General features: G+C 43.6%; 1 protein-coding gene across 1 annotated transcript; it reads left to right on the forward strand.

The window, feature by feature from the left end:
- The first annotated feature begins 11,155 nt into the window (after positions 1–11,155).
- Positions 11,156–20,468, forward strand: LOC114665946 (uncharacterized). Its single transcript, XM_028820620.2, has 3 exons — positions 11,156–11,678; positions 16,198–16,344; positions 20,154–20,468. Exons 1-3 carry the CDS (start codon positions 11,285–11,287, stop codon positions 20,213–20,215), a joined length of 603 nt encoding a protein of 200 aa, XP_028676453.1. The 5' UTR covers positions 11,156–11,284; the 3' UTR covers positions 20,216–20,468.
- Positions 20,469–20,670: the final 202 nt, after the last annotated feature.

Consider the following 20,670-nt stretch of genomic DNA (forward strand, 5'->3'; position numbering starts at 1 on the left):
AAAAGATTCTTAGTGAAAATGGATCTCTGCTAAGTGGTCTAAAGTCATGACAACTATGAAACACAAAGTAGATGATCTCAGACATGTTCACCCCCTTTAATATGACACCCCTAAATCAATAGTGGGGCAGCCAGTTGGTTATAGAAATTGATACCAAACATCTGGTATCTCACTTGATCAGAGGCTAAATGCGCCTGAATGTGGAAGGTTCAGCTTGTGGTGCGTCAGTATGGTGGCCTGACCTACACAAGGAAGGTGACAGAACACCCTAAGCCAGGCAGGGGACAGAGACAAGAAAATGATCAAGTCACTAAATGTCCAATTGAATTAGCTACAAAATAATGGAAAGAGAGTGGGAGAGACGTAAGTCTGCTAGAGCAAGCAGAAAAACTGAAGAAGACGACTGTCAGAGGCCACCAAGAAGCACGCGGAGAACTCTAATCCTGCCAACTACACTAATTTTTCTATCTATCTATCTATCTATCTATCTATCTATCTATCTATCTATCTATCTATCTATCTATCTATCTATCTATCTATCTATCTATCTATCTATCTAATCCTGCCAACTTCGCTATCTATCTATCTATCTATCTATCTATCTATCTATCTATCTATCTATCTATCTATCTATCTATCTATCTATCTATCTATCTATCTATCTATTTAATCCTACCAACTACACTAAAATATCTATCTATCTATTGTAATCTGGATGCTGTATAGTGCCCGACCTGGCACAGACTGACGCAGAGGCACATACAAAATGAACACAGGCTTTATTATTCTTCAACTGTGGGACACATCTTCCCAGTGCCACACAGCCCAACACAGTCCCAAAGCACAATTACAACACCACCAAAACACTCTGCTCCTTTACCACCACTCCTCCTCTAGCTTAGTCCTCCTCCTCCCGACTCTGGCTCTCGAGTGGTGGTGGCTGACCCCTTTTATAGCCCACCCGGAAGTGTTCCAGGTGTTTGACCACCTGGTCCCAATTGCCACCACCTGGGGCTTAAGACTGATCCAGCCCGGCTGTTGAATCCAGACAGCCCTGCCTAGTGGCCACTCCGGGCCCCAACCAGGCTGTGGAGGACTCCATCTCCCATGGAGCCCTGAGGGAGGTTGGGGAATCACCATCGGCCAGGGACTATGCTAAAATATCTATCTATCTATCTATCTATCTATCTATCTATCTATCTATCTATCTATCTATCTATCTATCTATCTATCTATCTATCTATCTATCTATCTATCTATCTATCTATTTAATCCTACCAACCAGAAGGCACATGGAAGACTCTTGAAAGGAGGTTCTAAGGTTTGATGAGACCAAAATTAAGCTTTTTGGCCATCAGACTAAGCACCACGTCGTATTGCACATCATCGTGTCCACCATCCCCACCATGAAGCATCTGCTGCAGGCTCTGGAAGGCCTCTAATGGTAAAAATGAATGCAGTAAAATATGAAGTAATTCTTTAGGAAAACCTGAGGCCGTCGGCGAGAAATCTGCATGTTGGAAGATTTGTTTTCCAGCAAGACAGCAAGCCAAAGCATAAACCAAAGCTACACACTACATAATAATGTCCTGGAGTGGCCAAGTCAATCCAACTGAGAATTTATGACTGGAGATGACCAAGGCTGATTAATCACGATCACAATGACACCTGACAGAGCTGGAGCAGATTAGCAAAGAAGACGAGTGGAGGAAAAATGGCTGAGCTGATAGAGAGGGTTTGCTGTGCAGACAGATTCAAGGCTGTCCTGGCTGCCAGAGGTGCATCTACTAAATACTGTTGTCAGGTAGATGAATACTTATGTGGACATTATCAACTATTTTATGTTGTACATTTATAATTCATTTAGGCCACCTTGGATAGGTTTGAACCACCTTGGCCCTAACCCTGAGGGTAACTGAGGCTCGGAATTCCCCCCGAGTGATGCTATTGGAAAGATATGTTTTTCCGTGGTCCAAAAAGCGTAACGTCACTAACACTTTTAGATGGATTGATGGCGTAATGCACAGGAATATTCTAATGTTATCAATATGATTCAAATTGATGATATATGTATATTTATACGAGTTCATCTATGTCCAACACTTCCAAAGCATTCAGCCTTTCCCAGGATGTGTGTGCCAGCCTCTGCCTTAATGCCATCTTCTGGCAGATCCTAGTGAGTTAGGCTCTTGTAAAATCCTATTGAAGTTAGATGTTGTTAGTAAAATTAATAAAACAGTGTTCACTCGTACTGCTAAGAGCTGGACCATATTCTGTGTGATCCTGAGAACTTTGAGCCCATTAGGACCGTTTTCCTACTCTGAGACGCTTCATAAACACGGGCATGGCTCAAAGTTCAACCCCAGCCATGTGGAGATGGGATGGATCAGAGCTAATTGCTGTGTCACAGTGCCATCCAATGCAGTAAAACAAATCGTTTTGCCTTCTCTTTGCTCATTTAGGATGTCGGCTCCTGATTCCACCAGGCCTCTTTGTTGAAATATAAGAAGGATTGGAGAACGAATGAAGGAGATGCACCTTAATGCTCAAAGTGACTAATTTAGTTTTGAGTCGGAGTTCATTTTCTAATGGAATGCAGTGATTACCAGGCAGCAGGCTTGTGGGAGCAAAATTGATTTTCTAGAAACAGGTGTTTATGGCCAGGGGGTTGTGAAAACTTGGCCAGGTGTTTAATACTTGGCTAAGACAATGAGCTACGCCAGAACTTTAAACGCTTTGACAGCGAACGACGGAATATAACGTGACATTGGACGGCTAAAAACAAAAATGGATTTCGGCTGCCCATGCCAGGTGTTGGAGGTGTTATGCAATACAAGTCTTTGCCAAGTTTATAAGCTTAATGTTGCCAGGGGGGGTTTAATGGTACATAATTTGTTTTAAACTTCATAGTATGTGGTATTCATTAAATAACTTGTAAAAAAAAAAATTCCTTTATGAACAAATTATGACAACAGTAAAGTCACTGTAGAAGAATTTACCACAAGCAAACAGTTAAATTTAAATAAATAAAATGAAACAATATGAGGGTCATTAAACAGTGGGTTATATTATTGGAGTGGAGCACAAATTGCGTTAGACAACGCTGCCACCTGCTGTTCCAAAATATATAGGCTTGTCAGTCCAAATGTCATTGGAGGGGAAATTTGATGTGAGGCTGAGAAAAGTGAAATGTTGTCGATTCCAGGAAAGAAAGTGTCTGAAATCACATTTAAGCACATTGGGTCGTCTATCTGCGTGTTCACCATTGTGAATGAAATGATGACGACTAAGAAAAAAACAAAAAATGAAACAGAGTCGGTACAGTGGATTCAGACAGTGTCACCTCGCTTTCTGCACATTTTATTGTTTTAATTTGAAATGGAGAAAGTTGCCATTTTTGCCAATCAATCTACACTCTTCTTTTTCTTCTTCCTCTTCTCCTCTTGCCTGGCAGCTCTATCCTTAGCACCCTTCTCCCAGTATACCCCTCGTCTCTCCTCTGCACATGTCCAAACCAATGCAATCTCGCCTCTGGGCATGGGAGGTAGCTAAGGGGCTTGAATGGGGGTAATTCCACGCCACACCAGGGGGTGGCCGAGTGCACTAAACCCTTTCTCTCTTTCCTTTGCAGACCAGTTATGGGAATTGCCACCTGGCTCCCGATGACACCCACCTCAGGTTCCCGCCTCAATGACATCACTTCCGGTTTCTGGACCTGATGATGTCACTTCCAGTTCTGGCCTCAGTGACCTCATTTCCAGTTCCAACTCTGCTGACCTCACTTCCTCTGCCTGACCATAAAACCGCCATTTTGTTTCCTGTAAATCAGTTCTGTTTTCAACTCAGTGTGACCACAACCGCTTGAATCTTTTGCATTTTCGAACTCAACTCACATTATATGGGGCAGCTACGCCAAACCTTTTCGTTGCATTTGTCTGTTTCTTTGACAAGTGCCATGAGTGACTGTGTGCCAGTTACCATACCTACTCTCATAACCTTGGATTGTTCTCTCCACTTGCTATCAAGCTGACAGGTGTGGTACAATCAATGAGACAGTCTGTCATAGTTTGCACTGTTCTATCGTCCTCCACCAGTAGTGCTGTATCATCGGCGAAGTCAAACTCAGTGAACCAGTCTTGTTGGTGCCACTGTATTCCAAATTCAGGTTTGTTCCTCGCCTTTCTCAGCACAAAGTCTATTGCAATTATGAATAAGAATAGTGACAAGATACGTGTACCTTTATCGCCTTTCCTCTGTATCCTCGTGTGTCTGTGCCACTCTTGACCGGCACACCCTCTGCCGAGTGCCTTCCCGTAATGCCCGCTTCTCAGACTCTGTTATTTCGAGGTTCCTTGCTCACTTCCTGTCCACTTTTGAAGGCGACTCTCAGTGGGCCTCCTACCCCTTTACTCCTCAAGTGTCTCACACGTCCTCTGTCGATGGCGTCAACCAAACCAACCTGACCAATCACACCAAAGCCAAACGGGCCAATCAGATTGCTCGGAGGAACCGGACACACCCTGACTAGTTTACTTTTTTTTGTTTTCTCCCTTTCCCTTCTTGCACATTTTCTGGTCTTGAGTAATGCAATTGTGTTCCAATGTATTTTAGATATGGCTGGAATGACAAATAAACTTGAATTTGGACCACTGTAGACCTTCATTATGTAGAAGATTACTATTAAGCTTGTTTTTTTTTTCATAATGATTGAACAATACCCCTAACTAATTAATAATTATTTGGAAAATTTTGATGACACCTGTAAGTGCCACATAGGATGGATGGGCATCATGACCAGGAGAGGAGATGGCTCCTTACCCAAATAGGAGGTTCCAAGAAGAGCATACAGGCATCCCGGCCAAGCGAGAGAAAGGTGCCAGACCCAACAGAGACTCCCCATCTGAATGGACGAACAGCCCAACAGAACAAGAAAACGATTCCTTACCCGAACAGGAAGCCCTAAACAAATGGACAGGCGCCCCGACCGGGCCGGGATAGAAGTAGAGGACAAGGAAGGACTGTCTCTGGGGGGAATTGAAGAGCTCAGTTCCAAAATCAGCTAAGTACAAAAGAAAAAATTTGGAGATAAATAGGAAAATCTGGGTCCATAAGCAGATTTTGAAACTAAATCCCTAAAACTATAGCGCTACACTGTTGCAATTAGTAGGTTTTGAAGCTCAAACATATTTTCGGGGCATGACCAACTGCATGAAAAGTCACAATCACGTGTTCACTAAATTTTACTAAAAGGTGTAATTAGCAGATTTTGGAACTCACATCTTCAATTGTTTATTCCCCCAGTCAATAGATGGCAGCAGCCCATTTGGGAATCAGCAGGGAATGCTGGGAGTTGTAGTCCAGTAGCACAGTCATGCTGGAGTCTGTGGGTGCCACAAGAGGGCACAGCAGGAAGATACGCTTCCTGTTATATGGGACTTCCCTTTGACCTGGAAGTGCTTTCAATGGGTAGCAGCCCTGGCACCGGAAGTACTCCTGGGTCCTCAATAAAATGGACCACACTCCCTTATCCAGGGCAGGGAGGACGAAGAGCAGCACTCAGCTGGAGGAGGGCAGTGTGGTGGTGAAAGGAGAAGAACTGGAGGAGAGAAGACTTGTGCTTTTGTTAATTTTGATAAGTATTGTGATTAATAAACACCCTTTGATTTGATCCCGTGACTGTATTGTGTCTTCGTGTTTGGGGCCCACTGGCCTTCACACACCGTTCTCCATACTCGTCTCCGCGTTTCAGTTTGCCTAAATGCAAATCCCATTTTGTTTTCTCCCAGTTCTCACGCCAGCCGAGCTGCGTCAGGCTCACGGTTACCACTTATTTCAGCTGGGTGGGCTCCAGGGTACATGCAGAGTTTCAAAACTCTGGAAAAGCAGTCAGCAGCATAAGCTTCATATTCTTCACACTGGAATGTCACCACATAGTTTCGAATTTTTTCTTCATGTACAGGGTCTTGCATAATAAAAGAGAGAAAAAGAAAAATGATCCAAAAGACAAATCATGGGATGCCCGATTTACTGTTTTATTCTTCATTAAATAAGTGGAATTTAGAAAAAAGTCACAACGTTTCATCCTGAAGAGATGACATGTACTTTAGGGTGTGTGTCATTGATTTCAAACATAAAACGGGTCAAATTTGACCCAAACACGTGGCAAGGGTTGAAATTCTAACGTGGTGATTTAGCTGAGGAATACTGTGCTCAAGGCTACGGTCATTTTTGATTTACAGGTAACGTAAACTCTGTTTTATTACTATTAAAATGTTGCTATTGGCGGTGCCATGCCCATCTGCTGAAATTAGTGACAGAGAGCATTTCTAGGGCCATTACCTGTCACACACAAGTGAATTGGGAGCACCTTAAAGACTCAGATAATGGTAAGTTCCCACCAGAACACAAGAGGGCGCTGTTGAGTAACACCATATCTCTTCCCCCCTCTGCAGACCAGAAGACTGACGGCATTAACACCCTTGACGTCACTTCCGGCGTCACCTGCCTGGACTCGCCTCGTCCTTATCACCGGAAGCTCCGCCATCTTGAGGCAGTCTGTTTGGAGACTCACGTCGGCAACAGCAGTTTCCATTTCTTGTAACGTGTTCATAACTCATATTTTCTTTACTTACTTTGTATCGGGTTTCCCTATGCGTGCTCCAACTCTTCACAGTTGTCTGTATTCTTTCTTACATACCATCGGAAAACAATATGGCCAGAGGACGTACATGTCCTTCATCAGAGTCGGAGTACTGGCCATGACATCAGCCTAGGTCGTCATCGTCATCATCATCATCAATGGCAATCCTCAACACCACGTCAGACTCAGCAGAGCGTAACTGCGGCCCACAATATCTATGAGTCACGTAACGGCCACAACTTCGGTCACAAAACGCTCATCGTGTGACAAAAGAGTCCAAGTACAGACTTCCAGAGCTCTGCCCCATTGACAAGGTTGTCGATGTTTAAGAATTAGGGTTGATAATTAGGAAATAATCTGTAAACGGTGCAAGTAGATCAAACAACAAACAAATAATAATAAAAGCACACATCCTACAATGAATAAATACCACATATAAATAAGTAAGGGACGGAAATTATTACAGCCAGCATCCCATAATGAAATAAATGATGCTGAAGCACACTCGATAGTTGAGCTGTAGAAGGTCAACAGCAGCTTCCCCTTCGCGTTTCAAACGAGGGGGAAATGTCACTTGAAGACCAATTGAGATCTGGCCGACCTTCCACAATTAGGAATGACGAGAATCTTGAAAAAAGCCTGCAAACGCAATTTACGAAGATCGTCGTCGGACGATTGAAGAGATTTCTGAATTGACTTGTGTGTGTCTTGGAATTCTCGCCACCTTTCCCTACTCGCCTGATCTTTGTTCCCTGCGACTTTTTCTCGTGTGAAAAACAAGAACTCTAAGGAAAGCATTTTTGTACCATTGAGGCGGTTGAAGAAAAATAAAATACAATACAATACAATTTATTTTTGTTGCAGCCCAAAATCACACAAGGAGTGCCACAATGGGCTTTAACAGGCCCTGCCTCTTGATAGCACCTCAGCCTTGATTCTCTACGAAGACAAGCAAAAACCCTAGTAGGGAAAATATGGAAGAAACCTCAGGAAAGGCAATCCTACCCCTTTCCAGGTAGGTTGGGCGTGCAAGTGGGTGTCAAAGAGAAGGGGGTGAATACAACACAATACACAGAACAGAACAAATCCTCAATACAGTATGCAAATAAAAATTTTACAAGTACAAATCTCTCCAGCAGTTCCAAAAATGGTTCCCACCGGTGAGAAAACCATTGGGACGAGTGTATTCATTCACATGGAGAACACTTTGAAAGAGACTAAAGTTTCAGTAAGTAGAAATCATTAAAACTTTTTTTTTTCCCAATTCCGGTTATTTATGGGTACCCCCTCATATTACTCTAACCGGACGCAAAATTATTTCCCTGCCCAGCCAGCTAATATGTCTGTTACCTTCTGTACTGGCCTATCCCATCCCATCCAGGTAATTAACTTGTACCGCTCTTAGAACGGGCACGATTCAAATATGCGCTGCCCTCCTAGAGTGGCAGCAAAGGAAAAAGAGAAAATAAATAAATAAATAATCCGGGGCACAAGTGACCAACACAACTTTCCTACTACACCGCCCCAAGTACAGAGACACACCAGTGAAAGCAGGGTTACATAAAAAATGATTATTGGCAAGGGTGGCACGGTGGCAGAGTGGGTAGCGCTACTGCCTCGCAATAAGATGCTGCAGATGTTCTATCAGATGGTTGTGGCGAGCGCCCTCTTCTACGCGGTGGTGTGCTGGGGAGGCAGCATAAAGAAGAAGGACACCTCACGCCTGGACAAACTGGTGAGGAAGGCAGGCTCTATTGTAGGCACGGAGCTGGACAGTTTAACATCCATGGTAGAGCGACGGGCGCTGAGCAGACTCCTGTCAATCATGGAGAATCCACTGCATCCACTAAACAGGATCATCTCCAGACAGAGGAGCAGCTTCAGCGACAGACTGCTGTCACCGTCCTGCTCCACTGACACACTGAGGAGATCGTTCCTCCACCACACTATGTGACTCTTCAATTCCACCCGGGCGGGTAAACGTTAACATTATACAAAGTTATTGTCTGTTATACCTGCATTTTTATTACTCTTTAATTTAATATTGTTTTTGTATCAGTATGCTGCTGCTGGAGTATGGGAATTTCCCCTTGGGATTAATAAAGTATCTATCTATCTATCTATCTATCTATCTATCTATCTATCTATCTATCTATCTATCTATCTATCTATCTATCTATCTATCTATCTATCCTGCCTACTACACTAAATTAAAATCTATCTATCTATCTATCTATCTATCTATCTATCTATCTATCTATCTATCTATCTATCTATCTATCTATCTATCTATCTATCCTGCCTACTACACTAAATTAAAATCTATCTATCTATCTATCTATCTATCTATCTATCTATCTATCTATCTATCTATCTATCTATCTATCTATCTATCTATCTATCTATCTATCTATCTATCTATCTATCTATCTATCTATCTATCTATCTATCTATCTATCTATCTATCTATCTATCTATCCTGCCTACTACACTAAATTAAAATCTATCTATCTATCTATCTATCTATCTATCTATCTATCTATCTATCTATCTATCTATCTATCTATCTATCTATCTATCTATCTAAGGAGACCTGGGTTTGCTTCCCGGGTCCTCCCTGCGTGGAGTGTGCATGTTCTCCCCGTGTCTGAGTGGGTTTCCTCCCACAGTCCAAAAGACATGCAGGTTAGGTGGATTGGCGATCCTAAATTGTTCCTGGTGTGTGCCCTGTGGTGGGCTGGCTCCCTGCCTGGGGATTTGTTCCTGCCTTGCACCATGTGTTGGGTGGGATTGGCTCCACTGCACCTCTGTGACCCTGTGTTAGGATACAGTGGGTTGGAAAATGAATGATTATTGGCAGAAGATACACACACTTACTGTAACAAAGAAACCCCTATATACATAATTTCACGCTGCAGCACTTCCCACCCAACACAAATCACGGCACAAAACACTTAAACACATCCGCTACTAATACAGGCAGTCCCCGGGTTACGTACGAGATAGGGACTGTTGGTTTGATCTTAAGTTGAATTTGTATGTAAGTCAGGACAGATACATTATTTTAATAAATGATGTTGTTGACCGACTGTAACCAAGTGCTCTGCCAATGAATGATGGAGTGTCACCTCTCTGTGAACTTTTTATTATTTCTACTTTATTATCCATTGTGATTGTTTTTCTCTTCTTTACTGTATCATCAGATTTGTGTTTCAGAGACATTGTTGAAGGGTGAAGACAAAAGGTTAAGATGAGCTCTTCTGCACTGCACTGTACACGCTATCACAGCAGGAAGGCCCCCCTTCAACTTCCTGCTATGTACCTAACAGTACATCTCGAGAATGAATGGGGGCAGCGAGGGGCAGTTCACCACCCGCCCACCACACAGTCACCCCCACTTGCATACAGTATGCTGCCTGCAGTGTCTGCCCACCGAGAGCGAACAGGGTGCAGCCTAAGGGGGGTAGTGAATCGCCCACCACTGCCCCCATTCAACAGGCAGCCACCCGAGGCACACTACAATGCTGCCCCCCGCTGCCCCATTCACCCTCAATGGCTTCCGTTCAGCCACAACCGGGTCACTGCTTGCAGCATCACCAGCCACCAGAACGAACGGGACAGCCATTCGAGGGACACTGCAAGTCTGTGTGGTGGGCAGGCAGTGAAACGCACCCCTCCGCCCCATCCATCCCCAATTCAGTCAGGAGCAGTAGCTGTGGCGGCGTGGTGGGCGAGCAGCGAACCGCCCCCTTCTGCCCCATCAAGCCTCCGTGCTGCACACGAGCTGCACTCGTCCCGCCCACTGAGAATGAATGGGGTGCAGCCCCCACCGCCCCATTCATCAACCGGAGCCGCCCGAGGGACACTACACTGTGCGAGCAGCGAAACCGCCACCCTCCAGCCACCGCTTGCAGTGTCCCCAGGCCGGAGATGACGGACCAGCAGTTACTGAGGAGCCTGCGTCGCGTCCCCCAGACAGATGAAGGAGCAGCTGCGGCCCCTGTTCGTAAGTCATATGTCAGATATCCATAACTTGGGGACGACCTGTACAGAAATTTGAGCAAGAGAAAAAAAAAAATAACGTATTCGTAGTCCTTTAAATATTATCTGTAGGGAATGTGGTGGGAAATGAGGCGCCGAACTGTACCTCCTGTTTGGGGCAACGTACAGATTAACAGTTCATTGTGCTGGCCCATCAGGTCCTCTCCTGAATACCCCTGTACAATTGGCCGGCCTTACAAATTAAGCCATTCCACTAATAACAGGAATGGGGAAAGGTACAAACTCACAGTGACGCACACATATTCCAGAACTGGCCTTCTCTGCCAGGACGCCTTTTCTCCTTCTCCATTGGTTTTTAAAGCCTTTGTGTGTATAACCTCAGATGCCAGGACTTTCAAAATCGAGCCCCCCCAGGGCCAGTGCCTCCTTGCACATTCATTCCAGATCTCCAGAAGGTGGTTCCTTAAGACTGGGCAGCTCATCATATCAACTTGGCAGGCAGGATTCCTCTGCACTCTGGCCTGAATATTCCATCATGGGTGATGACCTCTGCTCAGCATTTCCAAATGTCAGACGATTCTCCATTTTTACTAAACCAGCGTGCTTTGTAATCTGAATTCCTTTCTTCCTCTCAGTTGCAATATGGCTGAAATACTCCAGCAGGCAATTTATTTCATTTTAGATCTTTTTTGCACTTCCTTTTTATTTCCATTGTGCTGCTTCAGCTGCTTTGTTCTACTGGGATGTATCCTATTAATTCTTATGACTGTTGTCTTACTCCGAAGACCTCAAGTATTGACAAAGTCGATCGGCAGAGCTATCGTGATTGCTGACAAGAACTGCGAGCCTGCCGAGTCTCTCCTCAGAAAACTCGCTCTCCGGGGATTTTCTGTATTTGTTGCAATCCGTGGAGAAGCAGTAAAGTATCTGGATGGAGAGACGGCTAACAGAGGCAGAATTGTAAAGGTAGACGTGGCCCACGACGAATACGTGACAAGGGTTCAACATTTCATTGAACAGATGATGAGTCACAAAGGTAAGTTTACTGACAAACTCTCATTCAAATTACATTATACTGACAGACTGAGGAGAGCGTTCCTCCCCCACACTATGTGACTCCTCAATTCCACCCGGGGGGGTAAAAAATAACATTATACAAAGTTATTGTCTGTCTGTATACCTGCATTGTTATCACTCTTTAATTTAATATTGTTTTAATATTGTTTTGTATCAGTATGCTGCTGCTAGAGTATGTGAATTTCCCCTTGGGATTAATAAAGTATCTATCTATCTATCTATCTATCTATCTATCTATCTATCTATCTATCTATCTATCTATCTATCTATCTATCTATCTATCTAATCCTGCCAACTACGCTATCTATCGATCTAATCCTGCCAATTACACTATCTATCTATCGATCTAATCCTGCCAACTCTGCTATCTATCTATCTATCTATCTATCTATCTATCTATCTATCTATCTATCTATCTATCTATCTATCTATCTATCTATCTATCTATCTATTATATAGTGCATTTCACATCTATCTATCTATCTATCTATCTATCTATCTATCTATCTATCTATCTATCTATCTATCTATCTATCTATCTATCTATCTATCTATCTATCTTATCTTGCCAACTATGCTATCTATCTATCTATCTATCTATCTATCTATCTATCTATCTATCTATCTATCTATCTATCTATCTATCTATCTATCTATCTATCTATCGTTCCTTTCACATCTATCTATCTATCTATTATATAGTGCCTTTCACATCTATCTATCTATTATATACTGTAGTGCATTTCACATCTATCTATCTATCTATCTATCTATCTATCTATCTATCTATCTATCTATCTATCTATCTATCTATCTATCTATCTATCTATCTATCTATCTATCTAAGCCTGCCAACTACACTATCTATCTATCTATCTATCTATCTATCTATCTATCTATCTATCTATCTATCTATCTATCTATCTATCTATCTATCTATCTATCTATTATATAGTGCCTTTCACATCTATCTATCTATTATATACTGTAGTGCATTTCACATCTATCTATCTATCTATCTATCTATCTATCTATCTATCTATCTATCTATCTATCTATCTATCTATCTATCTATCTAAGCCTGCCAACTACACTATCTATCTATCTATCTATCTATCTATCTATCTATCTATCTATCTATCTATCTATCTATCTATCTATCTATCTATCTATCTATTCCTGCCAACTACGCTATCTATCTATCATTTTAATGTCAAGAAAATCCTAAAGCAGGGGTGTCGAACTCCGGGCCTGGTGGGTCACAGAGGCTGCAGGTTGTCATTCTGCATTTTGCTTTTGCTGAACACTTTCCGAATGCACTGTGTACTGTATTTGAATATTATTATGTGATATCATCTATTCTTGCATTTTGCTCTGCGCTTGTAATATTAATATTGTATTGTACGGAGGATTATTTCTACTCTGTTCTGTGTATTGTTTTGTATTTACTCCCCTGAGCACAGCTGGTATAATCTTCAGCCCCACCCGGGAGTGCAACCCGGAAACAGGTGATCAAGCACCTAGAGCACTACTGGGTGGGCCATAAAAGGAGCCAGCAACCACCACTCAATGGCCAGAGTCGGGTGGAAGGAGGACAAAGCTGTGGAGGAGTGGTGGTGGAGGAGAGAGAGGAGTGTGGTGACTCAGTGCTTCGTGCTTGGGACTGTGTTGTGGTTGGAGGGATTACGGGGAATACGTGTCCTCCAGCTGAAGAAAAATAAGTTTTATTTTACGAGTGCCTCCCGTGTCAAATCTGTGTTGGGTCGGGCGCTATATAGCGTCTTCTTACACACTTAATGGTTCTTTACTGGGTCATGTGGTTCCTTGTAGCACCATTGCACGACCAAACACCATTTCATTCTTGGGAAGGGTTCTTTGCAAATGAAGTTGGTTCTTTCAGCTTTGTAGAACTTGTAGATAAATAAAAACAGAAATCATGAATGTTTGGTAGTGCCGCCTCGCAGGACACTGACGGGTTAAGAAAGCCTGGAGTTAGCCCATGGACATCAAGAGTCATAACTCATTGGTATGTCACAAATCTTTCACCATCTAGTCATAGTTATTTACTGTATGGCGCCTACTGCGCCACTTTCTGGAACCTTCATGATGTGGATGGTTCTTCTGGGAATCAAAAATGGGAATCAATCAAGACACAGTGGCGGGAGGTAACAAGCTTGTTCAGATCACCAGTTCAACTGTTTATTCAGTTTGTTGTGAATAAAAGAGATGAACACCCAAAAAAAAAAAAAGGTTTGAGGTATACTTGGAGATTTGGTAAAAAGAAAACAAAAAATAATTTTCACAGAGTACAGTACAATCCCTCTGAACCGGCCACCTCGGGACTGGACCCACGGCTGGTTGCCGTTTTGGCCGGTTAATCCGACGCATATCTATTTTCATGTAGAAAAATATTTCTAAGGTATGTACTGTACATCCTCGACGTTCCTGAAGAAACCATATCCACAAGGCTTCATCCATGATTTCGCACACAGGTTTTTTTCTTGTACAACGAGTGGACAGTGTGGTGTAGCGGGTCCACAGCTCAAGTCAAAAACTTTTTAAATAAATAATCGGCGCCCTCGCAGCTTAGCGAGTATGTGTGGCCGGTCGGTTCCCGGAGAATTTGTGATGCTAGCTTAAGTGCACAGGTGAGGAGTCGTCCGCATCCGTAATTGTTCCCGGGAACTGCTAATTGCCACATCTGATCCACGTCCCCGTGATAAATAGAAGTTAGAAGTGCGAGGCGGCCAGGGGGAGAACAGGAAAGAACGGGAGGTTAATGGAGAAGGAAGCAGGTAGAGGAAAGCCGGTGTAGGAGAGCAAGCGAGCAGATTCGATGGAGCAAAGGCAGGCAAGCTGGGAGGAGAACCCCTGCAGATGAGTGTTTGGCCGACACTCGGCGGGGCTGAAGAAAGCGGTCGCTCCAGCTGAGCGATCACAGAGCTGGAGTGACCGGTATTGAAGACGACTGGCCGTCGAAAGGCAGCGGCAGTCGTGGAGGCTTTGGGCTGGTTTAGCCCCAGCGTGACCACCCTGGAAAGAACCCAAGTCTCGGTCCGGATGGAGTCCGACGTAGCCAGGGATCGGAGTGTGGAAGGCAGCTGCACCTGCAGGTAGGGCGACTCTCCTGTTGTGAAGCCCGATGGGAGAAGCAGGGGAGCCGCCAGGTAGAAAGAAGGCGGCACCGTGGAAAATTCATAAAGGAATATGTAAACGGAAATCACTCTGTGCGTAGGAGCCCTCTCACCTTCCAGGAAAGAAGGAAGTGCATACATTTAATATAAAGAAGAACTCGGGATTAATAGAAAAAAGTTTTATTTTATTTTAACAGGCCAGTTAATGCGAGGCCAGTTAACAGGGATTGTACTGTATTTTGCTTTGATGTTGCTGCCGTTCTACAGATGTTGTTTGCTCTCCGCTAGTGATAGGTTGTTCTTGAACGATTCGTTCATTTTGAACGAATCTTTAATGTGACTTGGGAAGAACGAGTCGTCTCGTGGGAGTGATTCGTTCAGTCGCGCATGCGCATTTGCGCAACTTTCTATAGTTTTTTCGAGTCTTCGGGTTTATCGAGTCGTTCGTTCATCACGTGACAGCCCCATAAGCTTAATCAACTCAGTCTGAGCCAGACGGAGAATTGATTAGTTCATTCCTCGAGTCTTCATGTTTGAGTCGTTCATTCATCACGTGACAGCCGCATAAGCTTAACCTATGCAGTCTGAGCCGGACAGAGAATTGATTAGTTCATTCCTCGAGTCTTTCGAGTCGTTCGTTCTTTTGTCACGTGACCACTTACCGGCTCAGTAGTAGCGAATCATAGACTAAAGACCCAGGTAAACAATGAATTAATATTTTCTGTTTCTTATAGCATTATAGTTTTGTCTTGTTTGTAGTGTGGTCAACATTTGTGTACGCAGTAGATGTGTTAGGGAGGTAACAGGTAACATTTTAATTATATTTTGCTAAAATGAACGAAATGACTCGAAAAAAGATTTGTTCATTTTGCTGAACGAGACTCAAAGGTCCAAGTCGGTAAAATGATCCGAACTTCCCATCACTACTCTCCGCTACTCACAGACACGCAGGGCTTCAATGTCAAGTCAACGAGTCTAACGGTCCTCCCAGCACAGAGCGTCTACCTAGACCTCAACGGTGAGTTTTATCGACATTTACAGCTTTGATTGCCCTTTGCCCCCGGATGTCGACTCCACTCGTCCTCAACCACAAAAACAGGCCTTGTGTTCCATAGTCCAAAGACATGCAGGCTAGATGAACTGGTGGTCCTAAATCGGTCCTAGTGTGTGGCTGGTGTGTGTGTGCTTGTTTGCCCTGTGATGGACTGGCACCCTGTTCAGTGTTTCTTAATGCCTTGCACCCTATGCAAGCTGAGATGGGCTACAGCAGACCCCCATGACCCTGTTCAGGACTAAGTTAGAAGGTCAGAAAATGACTGACGTTCCTTTCTTCCATTTTTTTAGACATTGCAGGGTCTCTGGTGAAGCCGCAGGTAATATTGTGGAGTGAATGGGAAAGTCAAGGAAAGCCACATTGGTATAAAACTGGACTGGGAAAACTCCGAGTGTCATGTTGGAGAGTGGCTCATTTCGTTTTTACTGCGTTACAAGGTACTGTAATGCTGATCTGAGAAGGGGTTGTTTTAGTTGGAATTTCCGAAAATTGAAATATTGTTATTGCTATGAAGTATTGATGGCATTCTGATTATTATAGACTGAAGGAAAAGAAAAAAGGATTAAAAGGTGCCCTCAGGTTGCTGAGGCTATGATTTTGCTGTCACTATTACTGCAGACCTGTCTTAATAAGTGGTCTGTAGACCCCCACACACATCCACCATGGGCTCCTGCTTTACCTTTGCTGTGATTCAGGCCACAATGAAATGTAAAATGCCAGAGGAGGTCCCAGCACTACAAGCCATTTTACAAAGTTGTATTATAGTTGTTATTATTATCATTTATCAGATTATTTTCAAGGGCAGCACGGTGGCGCAGTGGGTAGCGCTGCTGCCTCGCAGTTAGGAGACCCGGGTTCGCTTCCAGGGTCCTCCCTGTGTGGAGTTTGCATGTTCTCCCCGTGTCTGCGTGGGTTTCCTCCCACAGTCCAAAGACATGTAGGTTAGGTGCATTGGCGATCCTAAATTGTCCGTAGTGTGTGCCCTGCGGTGGGCTGGCACCCTGCCCGAGGTTTGTTTCCTGCCTTGCACCCTGGGATTGGCTCCATGTGACCCTGTAGTTAGAATATAGCGGGATGGATAGAGATTATTTTCACAGGATGCTGATAGAAATCTGACTGCCTTTTCTGTTTTTTATCATGAAAGTTGTACATTTTCATTTTTTCCACTAGATGGAGTAAACACTCCAAGCAATTTTTACGTTCCCTTGTCCTCCTCTACTGATGAAGGAAGACAGCAAAGTCTTCACATGTAGGAACATAAATTGAACTGATTTTTTTTTATTTGGAAAATGAACATGTTTGTCATTTTGCCACTTGTGCAATGATTTGTATTTACAGTCATATGAAAACGTTTGGGAACCCCTCTTAATTCTTTGGATTTTTGTTTCTCATTGGCTGAGCTTTCAAAGTAGCAACTTCCTTTTTATATCTGACATGCCTTATGGACACAGTAGGATTTCAGCAGTGACATTAAGTTTATTGGATTAACAGAAAATATGCAATATGCATCATAACAAAATTAGACAGGTGCATAAATGTGGGCACCCCAACAGAGATATGACATCAATACTTAGTTGAGTCTCCTTTTGGCCTCTAAACGTTGTCCTCCTATAGCCTCTGAGGAGTGTCTGATTCTGGATGGAGGTATTGTTGTCCATTCTTCATACAAAATCTCTCCAGTTCAGTTCAATTTGATGGACAGCCTGCTTCAAATCATCCCATAGATTTTCGATGATATTCAAGTCAGGGGACTGTGACGGCCATTCCAGAACATTGGACTTCTCCCTCTGCATGAATGCCTTTGTGTTTTGGGTCATTGTCTTGTTGGAATATCCAACCCCTGCGTAACTTCAACTTTGTGACTGATGCTTGAACATTATCCTGAAGAATATGTTGGTATTGTGTTGAATTCATCTGACCCTCGACTTTAACAAGGGCCCCAGTCCCTGAACTAGCCACACAGCCCACCCCACAGCATGATGGAACCTTCACCAAATTTGACAGTAGGTAGCAGGTGTTTTTCTTGGAATGCGGTGTTCTTCTTCCGCCATACAAACCGCTTTTTGTTCTGACCAAGTAACTCCATTTGTGTCTCATCAGTCCAAAGCACTTTGTTCCCAAATGAATCTGGCTTGTCTAAATGAGCATTGGCATAAAACAAGCGACTCTGTTTGTGGCGTGAGTGCAGAAAGGGCTTCTTTCTCATCACCCTGCCATACAGATGTTTGAATTGTAGAACGATGTACAGATACACCATCTGCAGCCAGATGTTCTTGCAGGTCTTTGGAGGTGATCTGTGGGTTGTCCTGCTCATATGCCGCTCCTGTATTTTTCTTGGCCCGCCAGACCTTCTGGGTTTAACAGCAACTGTGCCTGTGGCCTTCCATTTCCTGATTCCATTCCTTACAGTTGAAGCTGACAGTTTAAACCTCTGAGATGGCTTTTTGTAGCCTTCACCTAAACCAGGAGACTCAACAATCTTTGTTTTCAGATCTTTGGAGAGTTGCTTTGAGGATCCCATGCTGTCACTCTTCAGAGGAAAGTCAAAGTGAAGGAAGCACAACTTGTAATTGACCACCTTAAATACCTTTATATCTCATGATGGACACACCTGTCTATGAAGTTCAAGGCGTAACGAGCTCATCCAACCAATCAGCATTGAGCAGTGACAGGCATTCAAATCAGCACAATGACAAGGGGACATACATTTGTGCACAGCCAGTTTGTCACATTTGATTTAATTTCATACAACTAAATACTGCGTCACAAAAAATCTTTGTTCATAAAACACCGCAGTACTCCTAGGAAATGAAAGACAGACCACTGTTATCTTTATTGTTGAAAGTAAATTATTACACAGGCTGAGAGGGGTTCCCAAACTTTTTCGAATGACTGTATACAACGATCAGCTACCACTTTAAAATCACCTGCCTAATATTGTGTATTGTGTAAAGCTGTGGATGGACTCCAAGAGACCTCTCAGGGTGTGCTGTGGTATCCGTCACCAAGACGTTAGCAGCAGACCCTTTAAGTCCTATAGAGAGAGAGACCTCCATGCATCAGAATGTTTTTCCAGCACATCCCACAGATGCTCGATTGGATTGAGATCTGACATATTGGGGGGCCAAGACAACACCTTCAACTCTTTGTCATGTTCCTCAAGCCATTCCTGAACAATTTCTGCATTGTGGCAAGGTGCATTATCCCATTGCCAGCAAGGAATACCGTTACCATGAAGGGGGTGCACGTGGTCTTCAACAATCTTTAGGTGAATGCCCAGCAGAACACTGCCCAGAGCATCACACTACCTCTGCCCGCTTGCCTTCTTCCTATAGTGCATCCTGCTGCCACTTGTGACGCGCACGATCTAAAATAAAACGTCATTCATCAGACCAGGTCCCATTCTTCCATTGACTCCGTGGTCCAGTTCTGACACTTATGTGCCATTTGGAGGTGGACAGGAGTCAGCGTGGTCGCAGCTTCATGCTGTGGGGTAAATCTTGAAAACTTTTAAAAATGTATCAACATGAATGTGATCACCAGGGGGCGCTCCAGCTCCCCAACACCTGACACAGACAGACGCTAGGCACAAGTGCAGTGCAAATACAGCTTTTATTTATGGGAAAAGTGTCCAGCAAGTGTTCCCACCATCAAAGTGCAGTACAACCAAGCACCGTCACCGTCCCCAGCAGTAACACAGCGCTCTGTACTCTCTCTGTCACAGATTCCTCCAATCCTCTCGCAAGCTTCGTCCTCTTCTTCCCAACTCTGCCTCCCAGAATGAAGGCCGGAGGCTCCTTTTAAGTACTTCAGGTGTCCCGAAGGCTTGGTCCAGGATCACCAGTAAGTAGGGCTTCCCAGTCCCTGCAGCACACCCTGGTGGCACCCACGGCACCCAATAGGGCTGACTTACAGAACTCCAATTCCCATGAAGCCCTCTGGGAAACCGTGGCACTGCTGTATCCAAGGGGGAGACTGCCATCTAGTGGTCAGGGGGCGATAACACCCTGCACATATTCTCTACCCCGGTCCTTCCACCATGGAGGCGTCCCAACCGGGCAACAAGGGCTACAATGAAATATTGGAACAACTTTGATATTAGCTGACCAGATAAGCTTATTGGACTCAACGGTCTCTTCTTATTTGTCAGATTTTTGATATTATTAATTAGTTGTCTTGCACATTTTCTCATTTTATTTTTTCCAGGATGCTTAAATAATAATAATAATAATTTCTTTTTATGCAGGTGCACTGATCTTTGTATGGAAGCTCTTTGTACTGCTGGTGTGTTGGATGAATTATGTGTAAAGAGACACAAAAGCATGGAGGCTGTCGTCTGCTGGAAAGGTCACCGGTTAAAAGTTAAGACGAGAAGATACCCGCTCTCAAGTGGCCGTAGTTCAACGGTTCATTAAGGGGGAGTTATTGTGGGCTTCAATTTCAGATACAGTAATCGATGTCTTTATGTGCACTGCGGTAATTTGGAAATCTTGTAACTGCATTTACCTGTGGACTTGTCGCTGTGCTCCGAGTTTATTCTCTGTGCGGGGAGCTATACAAAATTAAAGTGAATTGAAAGATACTGGAGGTTTGGGAGTCATCTGGGTAAGTTAAGATAAGACAAGACAATTTAAGATAGGATAAGATAAGATAAGACATGATAAGACAATTTGAGATAAGATAAGATATGACAATGCAAGATAAGACAAGATAAGATAAGACATGATAACACAATTTGAGATAAGTTAAGATAAGACACGATA

The sequence above is a fragment of the Erpetoichthys calabaricus genome, chromosome 15, assembly GCF_900747795.2.
Source record: "Erpetoichthys calabaricus chromosome 15, fErpCal1.3, whole genome shotgun sequence".
Lineage (NCBI taxonomy): Eukaryota > Metazoa > Chordata > Cladistia > Polypteriformes > Polypteridae > Erpetoichthys > Erpetoichthys calabaricus.